This window comes from Salarias fasciatus, chromosome 1, assembly GCF_902148845.1.
Source record: "Salarias fasciatus chromosome 1, fSalaFa1.1, whole genome shotgun sequence".
NCBI lineage: Eukaryota > Metazoa > Chordata > Actinopteri > Blenniiformes > Blenniidae > Salarias > Salarias fasciatus.
In genome coordinates, this window is record NC_043745.1 from 28,965,897 (window position 1) to 28,980,953 (window position 15,057).

Consider the following 15,057-nt stretch of genomic DNA (forward strand, 5'->3'; position numbering starts at 1 on the left):
TAGAACCAGTGTTCTACTCAGGCTACTATGCTTTTGCTTACATGTATACAGCTACACTAGTGTATTCCAGAAAACCAGACATACCTTAAGTAGGGATTTGAAAAAAAAAAAAAAAGTAGTATACCGTCTGAAGTTTTAATTTATTATATGAAATATAGAATCAGAGAAAGCTTTGTGCACGAATATACAAAAACCTCACGCTACTAGTTGCAGAATATGACCATTTCTATTGTCAAGTGTCTTTTAAAAAACATTTATATTTGTACGGTGTACACTATATTTGCAGATTATATATTTCCCTGTAAGTGGTTGTCTGTCAGCATTACGGGCTTCAAAAGAAATTACTTTGTGTACTTCAGATTGTTTTTCTTGGTACATTTGATAAAATAGCCACTGTACATGACACTTCCTGTCATAATCAGACATTGACTCGACTGCTTCAATATTTACAGTATATGTTATTTATTTTTGCATAGCAGAGAACATATTCATATGAAGTGTTTATTGGTTTATTTGGACAGAGCATTTACAGAATGTAAGATTAAAACAAACAAAAAAAAAAATCCTTAAGAGACTTATTACATTATTGTATGTCCATAGTTGTCATATATCCTTTCCAGAGTCATACTATTGATTACCGAATCTTACCACATCATTATTGTGGTAAAATAAAACATTAATGAAGGACCGCATTTCTATATTTCTTGCCTCATTCACAGTGTAATCCATAAAGTGTTGCTTAAGCTTTGGGATGTGTGTGTGTGTGTGTGAATGGATAGAAAGTCTTTCACAGTATGACAAAAAGGTATCTGACATTTAAAAAAGCTAATACAATAAATGACTGGAAATCTGCGGATGGTGCAATTCTGAATATTATAGCAGTGGGTGTTTGCTCAAACAGCGAAGTGCATCTCCGCAACTTTTACCATCTTCTATTTTCATAAAGTTCTCAAAACATTAGCTCCTGCAAGGTTCAGACAATCCATCCAATTTGAGAGTAATGCTCAGCTGCAGGCGAAGCAAACTGTTCATATTCATGTAAATAAAGCTCCATTAAGAAATATTTCTAAACCAGATGTCATATTAGTAGCTGGCAGGCTTGACTCATGACAGGAATATCCCCGCTTTGATTCTGGGCTTCAGGGGTTTTTCTGTGTGTGAGTGAGTTTTGTTCCTTTCACATCCCAGAGACCTGCACACGAGTAGCGCAGCCGTCTATAAATCAGTGGGAATAATGGGAGTGTTTGCACTGTGGTGGGCTGGCGACCCGTCCAGGGTATCAGTGAGCAGTAAGACGATGGATGGAGGTTAGGTGAGCAGCATTAGTATTTCTTTTTGACAATGAGGAATGACGTGGATGCGCGTCTATCAGTTTGACATAACACATTGCATAAAGCAGATCATTAAAAAAAAAAAAAAATCATTGTGGCAGCTGATTGTATGGTGTGAAATGATTGATATTGTTGTAATTGAAATGGAAATCCTCAAACTTGTCTGCTGCCCTCACCAGAAATACACATCTTAATGTCAACCCCCCCATATAACTCAATTTTTAAACTGTCACCGTTTTCCAAGTGAGAGAAATAAAAACATTGATGACACATGGTGATGTGTATTAGCTTCACTTTACTCCGTCGCTATCGGTGCAATCGCACAATGGTGGACACAGTTTCGCGAGCACCACAATTGCCAGGAAATTACTGACGATGACAATTTGATCCATTTAGATCAGTAGCATTTATAAAGTATAAATGGAGGGTTGAGCGCAAATTAAATGTGTTATCACCACTCGAGGGCTGCAATAATTCTAAATTGGACAGGCAGTACTGCTCCTCAGTGTGCTTATTCAATGTCACACAACCTCTCAAATCTGAAAGGTCTTCATGGAACGCTTTTTGTTGGAACTTTGTCATAAACATCTTAATTGATCCATAGGCATCAGAGGAAAACAGATAAGAGGAATCACCAGGCGAACTGATAAGGATAAAGGCTCACCTGAGTCTACCCTGTTCAATTATTTATGTGCTTTCTGTTTGTGATTTGCTATTTAAGCAGAGTTACACATTCATCACACTTCTGAGTGGCTGGTGAAGAGCACTTTTAACTTCACTTCATCCAGCTAAGGGGCTGTGTTGGCCTCGATGTTCGAGATGCGAGCTCATTTTCAAACCCTGTACTGGCAAGAAGTTTCATCCCCTCCACTGTTTCTCCATGAGAAAGGCCATTAATCTCTGGGTGCAGCCCGCTGATCCACACATGGGTAGCTAAGGTTAACCGCAAAGAGGATTGAGCAAATGAAGGGGGTCAATAAAAACGCCTCAGCTTATCTACAAGCAGGCAACTTCCAACAAGGACTTTGTAAGTAGGCATGGCGGATGCGTTTGAAGTTAGGTAATCAGCTCTTGATGACTGCTCGGTGTAACTTTGAGTGCAGCTAAAAATCACCTTTAAGCACACAGACACATCCTGACCCAAAATGTTGAAGGAACGCCACTGCAGATGGAACGCGGGGTCTACTGGCTGGTCTTCCAGCGGCCAATGGCCATCTTCAGCGTGTGGTTCGGCGTGAGCAGAGTGGTCAGCAGAGGGAGGTTGGTCATCGGGCTGGAGCGATTCTTGGTGTTGATCCAGCTCTCGATGGCCTCTCTCTCATAGGAGTAACCATCTGGTGGGAAAGCGAACCCAGAGAAAGAAGCAATGAAGAAACAAACAGCTGGCACTGAGTTTTTTTCTTTTTTTTTTCTTTCTTATATATGTAATTTGAACAAAGGGAAGTTAGCTACCCGCTGCAATAACTGGCTCCCTCATCAGCTCCCGGGTGATTGGACACAGGAACTCATCAGGAGTGCCAGAGCACACCGAATCACTCTTCAGCTCCTCCACCTTCCTCAGAATTTTATTGCGTACGCCTACTGACTCTAAACACACACACACACACACACACACACACACACACACACACACACACACACACACACACACACACACACACACACACACACACACACACAAGAAGGTCAGTGCCAGGAACCCAAATGAGACTTTGTGTGCTCTCATTAAGTAAAGCGTCAAGCTGAACTGACCCACACATTAGCGTGTATCATAATGCGCATATCAAGGTTCTGAGCGTTTGTCATTGGTGCATTTGGCACTTTTCACTCTTGGATGGCAAATGTGAGCGTGGGTGAGTGTGAGCATGGTGGGAGCAGGCCGTGTCTGCTGTCTGTCCAATTCAAAGGCACCCGTGCTCATCAGCCTGAATGCTGACGTGAATAAAAGAAGAATCAATGTTGAAAACCGTCGGACTCCCCAGACTCGCTGAACGCAGAACCTACATGCTGGTTCCTCTCACCGCTGTGAACAATATGACAGTTTCACATTCTGCTACTGCAGTGGGTATGGCATGTCGCTACTCGATACTGTTCTCTAAGTTTGTTCTTGTAAAAACTAAAAAAAAAAAAAAAAAAAAAAAAAAAAGTGGGATTCATGCTGTGTTTCTAAAAACAGAACAATGTGAACACAAGCTGTCACGGCGCTGAAGCTGTGTAAACGGAGCGCTGATTGACAGCGGCTGTGGGATGGAAATGACGGCATGGCAATACAACAAACATTTGCTGACAACTACGTGACGAAAACTGGCCTGGCTGGTGCGCTGACAACAACGCAAGACTCCTACTCTGGCTGGGCGGCTTCACTTCACGCAGAAAATGACTTAAAGTCTGGTCAAAAGAAAGAAAAGAAAAACTGAGGCAGTCTTGGATATAACTGAGAAGGTCTAATGATATTAGGTATAAATCTACTTTAAACCTTATGGGAAATTCTGTTTTGGGGATTGGGTTATGTAACTGATGAACTGCCCCAGATTAAAGTCAGAACTGCTGAAGCCCAAAAGCCCGCTTGCTTTTTTTTCCTGTGCAGTCTAATATTATGTAATCTTGCTGAGTAAAAACCCCCATCAACACTGATTCCTTCACCCTGACTTTAATTTAATGTGCCGCCTTTTATCCATGTAAATAGTTGCAAAAAAATCCTAATCCGCACACTTTCCGTTCTTTCTCACAACAGGCTGAGCCTGTAATACTCATAAGACCCAGCTTATGCTCTTGCAGTTCGGACAAACTGGAGGCGCCACGGCCTGTGAGAGAAGTGAAAAAGTGACACTGCGCCACGCCGAGCGGCGTGCGATGTGTGTCTTCCTCACCTATGTGCAGCTCTGACGCCAGCGTTTCCTTGGTGAGACCGAGCAGCTCCGTCCCGTCGATGTTATTGGCCTTGAACGTGTCCACCAATCCCCCGAGGCCTTCCTCCGCCAGCCACTGTGACACGTCGTCCTCCGACCAATCGCTGACCAGCAGCTTCGATCGGCCCGCCGAGGTTCTCCCTGGGTGGATGGATGAGCCGAAGTGAGACGGTCGGTCTGTGACGGCCGCAGCACCTTTTCAGATACGAGCAAATATTCTCCATGCAAGACGCTCCAGGAGTCGCGCTCGCTAATTATTGATCGGGATGCTGCGGCCGGCACGGCTTATGTGCCGACACAAATAAATGTCTGGAGGTTTCCATCGACATTTTCCATCGACGCAACGTGATTTTATGCAGCAGACAGAAAAACAAACTTGGATTTGGTACACAGTGGTGATTATTTCAGCATTCTGTGTTGATCGTTGAGTGATTTTTACTTGTGAGATATATTTCCTTTTCCCCCACCTTCGTTTGATGTCTGAGTCGACTCCTCTGAAAAGCACGAGAAAAAAAAAAGAAGAAGAAGAAGAAGAAAAAAATGAAAACATGCAAAATGCAATGTAATAATCTCTGGGCAAACTGCAGACACTTGAGACTGAAGAGTGATTAAGGGAAAGAGAGCACTCCTGCACACCGCACCTGTGTCCTTCAACACAAGATAACTCTCCAGACAGCACTGCCAAGAGAAACTGCATTTTCTGACAGTATTCTTACTAAAATAAATCAAATGTCAAAAATTTAGATTTTATTGAACTGGCAAACAGAATATAGATAGAAGTAATAAAAATCTGGCCTGTGTCTCCTCGGTTTTATTGACTGCTGTTTATTGTAAAAGCAGTGTAAAAGAGAGAAAAAAAGATTTAAGAGAGACTAACCAGGGAGTGCTTTTACGCCTTTCCGAGACAGGATGCATGAAAAGAGGCAGACACAAGAACAGGTTAGAGGATCTAGTAACCATCCCCATACATTCACATGTCACCATTACGTGTCTTTGTCTCCTGAAGTCTGCGCTCTCTCCTCTCGCTCTGCACCTTCCTGCTCAAGTTCTTACTATGAATCTGAATGTTTGTGATCCGAGCCTCCTCCTACGTCGACTCATCAAATCCACAGCTTGCAGATTAGCCTGCTGTCTGTCAACTTGTTTGTTTGTAGTACTCGATCGCATCTCTTCTCTCTCTCTCACCGAACTCCAACTGGTTCAAGCACAAAGCCGATACCTCTGGATCTGCTTGAGGTTTCTTCTTGATTGGGAGAAAAAAACCCTTTCCTTTCGACTGTCGTTATGCTGGCTCATGTGGAATTGTTAGTGAATTGTCAGTAATTTTACATTAATTTACATCAACTAAACAGAGACGTGAGCTTTTGCAGTGATGTGTGTTTGCTTTTTGCTCACTGTGCCCGCTGCATCCATCCGACAGCTTCCAGATGTTCACAGTCTTATCCATAGACCCAGTGGCGAGCAGCTGTGACGTTGGAGAGAAGGAGCACGCCGTCACATACCTGCAAAAGAGGAAAGTCACCGAGAGAGCTGCCTCAGTCAACGAGTTTTCAAACAGACTCATAAAACTGTAAGAAATGCAACATTAGGAGGAAATTAACTTTAAAAACTACTGCAAAATTGAGGATGTAACTTTGATGATGATAACCACAATTCAAATGTTTAGATGTGTCTCATCTTGGTCATCTTTAGAAAGCCCAAAAAGATCTGAGCCTTCAGTTCAGCTCACAGAGAGTTAAAAGGTGGGCACTCCAGCTCAACACCAGACCGATTTACAAAGCAGTGATGGAAACGCTCCCCATCAGAGGGCCAATTCAGCAGTGGCTTACTGCCTCAAAGGCCGCACTAAAGTCCAAATAGGGATTAAAATCAAATTTCCAGTTAATTCAAGAAAGTCAAGGCAATGCTAATGAGGACAATCTCTTCAAACCCAAAAGCTGGATTGCTGTAAAATGTTGATCCACAAAGAATCGGGGAGAAAGGCATGCACCAAACCCAACGTCAGACACTCTCACACTGTTACATTAACAGTTTAAAGTCAAATGAGTTTCCTGCAGGCAATTTGTTGAGTCTTCAATGAGGGGAAACAAAAAAAAGTGATTTACTTTTTTGAGCACTTACTCAACTTCCTTCGCCTGCTTCCACTTCAGTCAGTGATTTTCCAAATCGACTATGATTTGCCCCGCTGAAAGGAGCCAGCTGCCGTTCACACACAGGTGGCTGAATGGACGTATAAATAGCTCGTAAGTGTGATCATTCATCTGTGGCTTATATGTATGTGTGTGGGGAGAGATGCAGCGAGAGTGGTCCTACCTATTTCTAAAAATGGATGATTGGTGACCATGAAGCTCCACAACCTATTTCAAACGTTTACCGTATCTACATACATCGTACACAACTGAACAATATAGGATGCAAAATCTAATGGCTAATTCAAAATACTTGTAAAATAAAGTTTAAAAAAGTTCGAGAAATCCAATGTATGTCCCTAACACAAGCTGCAATGGCTTTTTCTGAGAAATAAGAAGAGCAGCAACGACCAGTTCCAATGTCAGAAACAACAAAACCACTGAAATAAGTGAGATTGTCTGAGCTTTGACAACACATATAACTTAAAACAGCAGTTTATGGGACTGTCTCAACTGCTATTAATTAGATGAGCGCTGTGAGTTCAAGTCATGACAGAAATATATCCATTCAGCCATCCATCCATCCAGCCATTTATCCAGCTGGGAGTTGCTGAAGCCCGTCCCAATGTGTTGACAATGTGTAAAAAGTAGATTACAAACTGGACAGGTGGCCAATCCATCACAAGGCAAACAGAAAGAGGCAAAGTCACAGGTTCATCATCACCTACAGGGAATTTTGAGTTACCAATTAAGCTGTAATGACTGTTTTGGGATTACACACATACACACACCTGGAGATCGTGCAAACTCAGCATAGAAACACAGGGAAAACACATTTTAAGTCATACTGACATTATGTAAATATATGTTTACCTCTCGTGCTGGGTCAGTGTGTAGAGCAAACGTCCATTATTCTGCAAAGAAAATGGGACACACACATAATGAGCATTTGGAAATAAATGGAGCAGTGTGCCGTGTACAATTAAAAAAAGCTGATATTTCTATAAAGTACTTAAAACAAACAAGGGAACTTACAGCATCGTAGATTGTGACCGATTTGTCCACAGACCTAAAAAATAAATAAGTAAATAAAAAAAATAAAACTATAACTATCCAAGCGGTGCTTCGATTTGTCATTCATTTGGTGGAGTACAGCATGTACAGGTGCAGCTTCACGATCTTTGTCTCCCTCCAGTGGTCACACTGAGATACTGCAGTGTTATATCTATAAGGAGGGTGGCCTACTTTCATGACACTTCCAGGCAAACAATCTATATTCCACTTCATCAATCTCTTCATCCCAAATAGATCACAGCATGGGTGCTCGTCTGTTTGTTATCAGAAGACTAATGTAAAATAATGTGCAGACATATTAATCTGAATTTTCTTCAGGAATGGAAACGTCTAAAATTCTCTAATTTGTATAATTTGTACTGCAGGATGAATTGATTTTTTATGATTGGGATATATGATGTGTGTCAAGCACATTTAAAATGTCCAGCTCATGACTGTTATAAAATACTCGATCAAACAGCAAAGGCACCCCGCAAAGGAAGAAATCAATCTGAAAGCCAAAGATGCTTTTTGTAAATGTCAGTACAAAGGCTAAAACAAGCAAAATCACTAGTTTGGTTTCTTAAACCTGACTTCTTACCCAGACACGAGCAGCTGCCCGTCTGAGGAGTACGCACAGGAGAGCACTGGAGCCGACTGGCCGGTTAGAGTGTGCAGGAGCTGCATCTTACAGCCTGCAAGAGAGCAACAGCTGACACTATACATGCGCATCTAAAAAATATAAATATTTGATATAAATATAAAAAATATTTAACAATGGAAAACTGAATATTTCAAATACATCATCTACAGTATGTTTCAGAATTACTGCAAAAAGACAATTCTTTAGATCAAGTGTTTTTCCCACATGCCTTGTAATCACAAAACGAAAATGAAAACTGTTTTAACCTTTTTACTTTGGGTTTTAAATGTGAAACCAAACAGTAAACAGTAAAATTCCATTGTTTTAGAAGCATCTGATCTGTATAACTGTCAGAGGTGGGATAAATATGCCTGCTGAGTGACATCGAACTGACCAAGAAAAAAAAAACATACATGAATTGAAAACAGGTAGAACACTTGGCCATGTGTACGCATAAGGCAGACTGACCTTGCTGTATTTGTGCAAATGTGATCTGAAGTCAAGTATGTGCATGGTGCAGTTTGTCCAACATGGAGTCAGGCCTCAAATCAACCACACAGCAGACAGCAAGAATTCATATACCACAACAAAATGGATGAATTTTGTCTCACAGGGAGGAACTTTGAATCATTAAATATTTATGAAGTCTCCCACATGGGAACAGCAGGTTTACAATGATGTGTGATATCAGAAAGCACGAGACACGGAGAGAAACAATCTGCCAGTGTACCTCCAGAGCTGAACTTATTAATGGTCCATATTTTCAGGAGACTGTCTTGTCCACAGGATGCCAGCTGGAACTGCACGACTTGACCGCCTGAACATAGAGATATAGAAACCGTCCTCAAGAAGGAATATGCTGCATGTCATTGTGACACCTCAAATGTTCATCAATTTACAACTCTATTTCCTAAATGGTTGAAACTGTGTTAAATATAAATGCTAAATCAGAGCAGGGACTCTCACCGCTGAAGATGTTGGGAGCGAAGGTGCAGCAGGAGACACCCAGGTCATGGGCGTTCTTCTCCGCAACAAGCTGATTCATGTTCAGGTCCCACAGACGGAGGTCTCCATAGGTGGAGCCGCTCATGAACATCTGACTGCACGGGCTGAAGGAGCACGCCACCACCGTGGTTTCTGTCACTCCGCCGGTCCTTCACAAACACAACCAGCACATCACTTTCAGCTACAGTTTCATTCATTAAAGGTAAAATGCAAGGACATGGGTTCTGGTGGGACTGAGCAGAGAGGATATTACAGAAATTCAATGGTGATATAGTTGATGCACTTTAATTCATACTGAAAAGGCGATTTTAGAGCAGCCAATTAACCTCAAATGCAGGGTTTTAGACTGTGGCAGGAAATGGGACTGCTTGGAAAACACACAAACACATACACACATGCACACAGGATTCTCTGTGTATATCAACAGCATTTCTCCAACTTCTTAAAACAAATTTAAATTGGGTTCAGACAAATTAACGTCTATTTTTCTACATGTTTTTTTCGAGATTCCTCATCACAAGTTTATGTAAAATGTGTGTTTGTTTGTTTTTTTAAATTATGATTCCACATGTCAGTTATTTTCCTCAGTTCATATCAGCTGCTCATCTGTGTGATATCACCTCTGTAATTGTTTGGAAGGGAAATCCCAGAGAGCCAGAGTGCCATCGGCTGCTCCAGAGACCAGATGGAGGGAGTCCGGAGACAGAGCGCAGATCCTGACGGGGCTGCGACCAGGGTGCTCCAGGACGGCCTCGATCTCCCCCGTGACCATGGACCAAACCACTGTGGTGGCATCTGTAGAGCAGGAGGCCAGGAACTGCCCGCAGGCGCTGAAGCAGCAGCAGTGAACGCCATAGCCATGTCCGGACAGCGGCGAAAAGGCCAGCTCCGAGAAGTTGTTGGTGTTGTATATCCTGAGAGTTTTATCCCCTGAACATGTGGCCAACAGCTTGGCTGAGAAGGCACACCAGTTGACATCGTCCTGATGGTGTTGTAAAGTGCAGACGAGAGACGTCATCTGGAGAGCTGCTTCCAAAGTTCTCTGGGAAAAATTCAACTGAAAAGAAATAGTGGTATGTTGAATTTAAAAACTTAAAATGCCATAGAATGTATTCTTGTCTAATCACAAAATGTTAACCTTGAATTGTTAGGAGATGTAAAATGCAAGTCGTGAGTCAATTCTACAAATTTTTACACCAAATCTCCTTGATGTCTCAGCTAAGGCTTCTAAAACCCCACTAAAGGGAGAAATGTCTTTCCAAAAAGGAAATAAAACAAGATAACTGGCAAATTATCAGACCTGATAATCAGTTTTATTCCCCAAAGACTACATTTTCGGGGTCTTAATTAAATCTACACAGCACTAGAGTTGAAAGTATGGTCGGGTCAGTATCTAGCTCACTGAAAATAATTTTAAATCAAGAAAAAATAAAGCTTGAGAACAGTAAACTACGTATTTGTGGGTTTACAAAGAATAGCTTCATTTTTTTTCACTCTGCTCTTTCCTTCTTCACAGCGGTTCTTTTGCATCCATCTCACCCCATCCTGAGTCTTATTCTAATACACAAATCATCTCCAGGTCTTCCTTCATCACATCTACAGACCTTCTCTGAACTTTTCCCTCTCCTCTTCCCGCCTGGCAGCTGCAATAAATTCACTCACTCTGCTCAGCACATGTCCAAACGATCTCCATGCGGTCTCATACTCTCCAAAACTACTCAGTCTTGACCATGTACTTGGAAGATATCGCCCAAGTACAATAAACCTGATTCAACTGTTCCGAGATGCTTTCAACCTGGACAAAGCTCGCCTGAACTGATGCTCTGTTGAGACTCTTCAACTCATCCACTTTCCCTCTGTTCTCACTCAATCATGTAGTCTTTACTTAAAACGACCGATTTAGCGTTTTATACAATTAAAAATTATCTTTATTGGGTCACTTGTTAGGAAATAAACTCTACTTCTTATGCTGAGGCAGTGGGAGTCAGCAGCGTCACTAACATAACGGCGGTGAGAATAAACGGCAGTAAATATTGAAGCGTAGAATGTTCCTGTCAGCAGCAGGACTGATCTCAGAATTCATTCCGAGGCGTTAAACGAGGAGCACCAAGAGGGAAAACAGGATAAATCAAGCTGTAGCGCCATTAAAATGTAAAAGTTCACTCACTTTTCTCCGCCGTGCCTCCGTCCGCACGTTATTTACTTCCGCCTTCAGCAGCTGACCGTGACGTCACACGCAGCACGTCACCACTTAAGTAATAGCTGCCCGGAAACAATCTTGAAGGTGTAAACAAACCATTTTTAGATTTTATATGGGAAAATATTGCCATGAGAAGACCATACAGTACAGGGAGCGCTGGTCTAGAAATTCAAGATTTTCACGACACTTTCAGCATGTTTTGAGTTGACTGTTTGAGAAAATGTCTCAACAATTCTGTCTCAACAAATCTCAATTATTTTCTTTTAATGGTTCCAAATTCCGCTCCAGAAAGAAGTCATTCATTTCATCCTGTCTCGTATCAATAGGTCAAATAAATTATCTGTTAAACAGTAAATGTTTAATCAGCAAGTTATAGCTTAAAGAATAGAATACAATAAATAGAATAGAAAAGAATAGAATAGAATAGAATAGAATAGAATAAATTAATGGAATAGAAACTTTATTAATCCCAGAGGAAAATTCTTTGAAGAGTTGTTCCACACAGAATAGAATAGAAATATAATAATAATAATAATAATAATAATAATAATAATAACAATAATAATAATAATAATAATAATAATGATAATAATAATAATAATGGAAGTTTGAAATATCAGTGTGTCAAGCCCTCTGAATTTTTGTGCTGCTCCAGACTTGAATGGAGCAATTTCTTCACATAAATGTTATACAGGATTCCACTCAAAGAACTAGTTCCAGTTTTCTTTCAGTGTTTTATTGTCTTCACATCAGTTGTCAGATGTAGGTTATTGCAGATTTCTTGAGTCTTTCAAGCTCCTTTAGGAGCAACACGTCTGGCCTGCTGGTTGTCTCCTCCACACCCAGCAGGCCAGGGGCATCAATCAGGTGATTAGTTGCACCCGGTCTTTCTCCTCCTTGATGGGGCATGGGAGGTGGAGCCAGCTCACATTCAGCTTTGACAAAACAATATGAAAAAATTAAAAAATTAAATAAGCAACATTAAAATGAATATATACAGTACACAGTGGTGTCAGGAAGAGAATGAAATTAACAGGCAAACACAGCAAACTGTTTACAAGGAGGAGTTACAGACTCTTATGTCTGCAGGAAGGAAGGATTTCCTGTGGTGCTCTGTCGTGCAGTGACTCGGTATGAGTCCTTGCTGAAAGTGCTCCTGCTGTTGACCAACATCACGGAGAGGATGTGAGTCATTGCTCAGGATGGACCTCAGTCTGGGCCAGATCCTTCTCTCCAAAGGATCAAAGATCCTTTATTTTCTCTCTGTATGGGGCAGTTCTCTGCAACAACAACAAAACACTTAAGAGAAACACATCATAATGTAACTGGTGGTCACTGGTGGTGTAACTGGGGCCCGAGGAAAAATGATTTTACTCCATATCCTGGACGCTTTTGTACCGTATTGCTCAATGAGCAATCTATGTTTGAACAGCATTTTCCAACCACTTTAGATTATGTAAGCTAAATTGCACCCCATTGAATGCAACTAGGTAAAAAATCAGCTAAAATGGAGTAGTACAACATGACCTTGACTGAAGTCATTGGAGTTGCTCCACTGGATAAAAATGTACAAACAAGGCCATCTGTCTAAAATCCTCATACGAGAAAGAGCGTTAGAAGAGCTCTCAAAAGGTGGACACATACTGGAAAAGAATTTGTTCTGGTCTCTTTGAATATTCTACCTCAGAAAATGCCAAATGAGAAAAACTGCTGCAGAATATCTGCCCTGAAAATTCTATATCAGTTGAAGGAAAGCTCTTGCTCATTCATAAAAAAATGTTATGCACTGACTTAGAACATAATTTTTTAACAAAATTCTTTATGGATTGCTGTAATTTAAAAATCAACATTTTAATTTCTTCATCAAAGATTCTTATAATCAATCCTTAAATCTACTTTTTTAATCTCTTAGAGTTCAAAATGCTACATCACGTTATAAACTCTTCAACAACAAACACTTTTTTGCCCCTCTGATAGATATTAAGGGGAATGACAGAAAAAGCTGTAATTTTAGAAAAAACAAACACTGGTAAGCATTGTGAAGCAGGTTGTAATTTACAAAGAAAGCAAAAAGGAGAAATGCTTCCAGTAGATGTTTCTTTTCCTGACATACTTATTTTTCCATCGGTCCCTGTTTCTTTTTAAATGGAGGTTAAAAAAATGCTTTCAGAGTTTAATGCAAGTGTAATTAACATTTTAACTAACAATAATAATAATTTTATGAACAACTTTCAACTAAAAGCCAGAAGCAACATGTCACCAACGAGCCTTTGGGAAAGAGTTTCGCTATCAAACACATCATAGCACATAGAAGAGAAACAGACTCAGAACGAGCTGCAAACTGAGACCTTATTCTCCTGCAGATTAACAAGCTCTCAGATTCAGACACGGATCCAAGTCTAATGAAGCAAAAGGTACACTGAACTCACGGCCATCATTCAAACACACTAAGAGACCACTGAAGGAATGGATTCTTTCATGTTTTATACAGCTTTTCATACAATTAAGGATCCCAGTGAAGCCGATCCCAGCTGACTGTGGAGAGAGGCAGGAAGCTGAAAGAAGATTCAAACACAGTCACAACTACTGGCAATCCACAATTAGCCCCAGGAGTGTGCTGGGCCTCAAACAGGAAACCTGAGTACCAAAGTAAATCCAGAAACACATGAAAAGTAAGAAAACAGAATTCAAACCAGTGGTATTCTTTTCCTGTTGCTCCACTGTCCAGCCTCCACTATTCAGACTTAAATAAACCGTCTGCTCAGATCGACCATTTCCAGGAGGACAAGGAGCATCCCTCTGCAGGTCTCACTGACAACAAAAAGCAGCTGTGGAGAAGTTGGTCAGGACGACCAAACACATCCTGCAAACTGCAGCAGCAGCTGCTGCTGATGGAGGAGATCCAACAGCTGGAAGACAACAGGAGATACCAGAACAGACACAAGACAAAAGTGCATTGCAGGACGGGAAAGAATGAATGTTCAATAAGGAATTTAAGACAGAGTGGAGGAGAAGAAGAATAAACTACAGGAGGAGAAACCAGACACAAATGCAGGAAATGAAAATTCAGCTGCAGCAGGATGAAGAACAAATAAGAGAGGACAATACTAGAAACAAACACTCATTCAATCAAAACCGTTTTGACTCCGGATATTCAATCTGCTGATGATGACTCAAACTTTTATCCACATCATGAATCGATTTTTGCATTTTCTTCTTTCCAACTGCTTCAGCATTAGAGCCAAATACTGTGATTATCTGCTCTGCAGTTATTTCACTCATTGACTTATTAAAGATGAATGTTATCAATAACCCAGCAGATGCAAATGTCACAGAGGGGCTAGATAATGCTGATGGCAATACAAAAGCAAATTTGGGATTAGCAACAATTGATCGGCGAATTTAATTTTAAATCAATTATTCTGCAGCTTTTCCATGATGAAATCTTCAGCTCCCATCTATTAATATCAGCCACTTGTGTTGAAGAACAAGAATAGGTACTGTTAAAAAAAAAGATAAAAGACTGGCAGGAAACAAGTTCTCAGAATCAACAAGTGAACTTCACATAGAAAGACCTTCAAGCCTGACCTGGACTCAGACTGGGGCTTCTTCTTGTTGTGAGAGGAGAGATTATACCACTACACCACCGTGGACACCCAGTATGAATCGGTGTTTCATTGCCAAACTAGAATTTGGCACTCAGAGAGCGCAGACCTCCACCACAGCTCAAATCAGTCACTAACAACAATAAGAAAACCTTATATACTAAAAAAAACATTTTATTTCT

At 40.9% G+C, this 15,057-nt stretch overlaps 2 protein-coding genes across 3 annotated transcripts in view; one reads left to right on the top strand and one right to left on the bottom strand.

Annotated features, from left to right (window-relative positions):
• Positions 1-3,018, top strand: part of LOC115391143 (protein TANC1-like) — a 41,856-nt gene extending 38,838 nt beyond the window's left edge. Inside the window, exon 30 of the mRNA XM_030095290.1 lies at positions 2,985-3,018. The gene's annotated coding sequence lies outside the window, so the exon portion shown is untranslated. The remainder of the gene's footprint in view (positions 1-2,984) is intronic.
• On the bottom strand, positions 270-11,289 carry wdsub1 (WD repeat, sterile alpha motif and U-box domain containing 1). Of its 2 annotated transcripts, XM_030095387.1 has the most exons (13): positions 11,238-11,289; positions 9,691-10,127; positions 9,032-9,219; positions 8,796-8,882; positions 8,024-8,117; positions 7,405-7,438; positions 7,243-7,283; positions 5,636-5,742; positions 5,118-5,135; positions 4,708-4,734; positions 4,202-4,381; positions 2,784-2,918; positions 270-2,665 (listed from the first exon to the last, which is right to left on the bottom strand). In XM_030095387.1, exons 2-13 carry the CDS (start codon positions 10,086-10,088, stop codon positions 2,514-2,516), a joined length of 1,461 nt encoding a protein of 486 aa, XP_029951247.1. In that variant the 5' UTR covers positions 10,089-10,127; positions 11,238-11,289; the 3' UTR covers positions 270-2,513. The 2 variants fall into 2 exon arrangements, with proteins under 2 accessions (XP_029951247.1, XP_029951332.1); XM_030095472.1 differs by lacking the exon at positions 5,118-5,135.
• Positions 11,290-15,057: the final 3,768 nt, after the last annotated feature.

Coding starts and splice junctions, on each gene's coding strand:
- wdsub1 (XM_030095387.1), bottom strand. CDS start 10,088: ATGACGTCTCTCGTCTGCACTTTACAACACCATCAGGACGATGTCAAC. Junction 8,118..8,795: donor TAATAAGTTCAGCTCTGGAG/GTACACTGGCAG, acceptor GCTCTCTTGCAG/GCTGTAAGATGCAGCTCCTG. Junction 4,382..4,707: donor GACTCAGACATCAAACGAAG/GTGGGGGAAAAG, acceptor CCATCCACCCAG/GGAGAACCTCGGCGGGCCGA.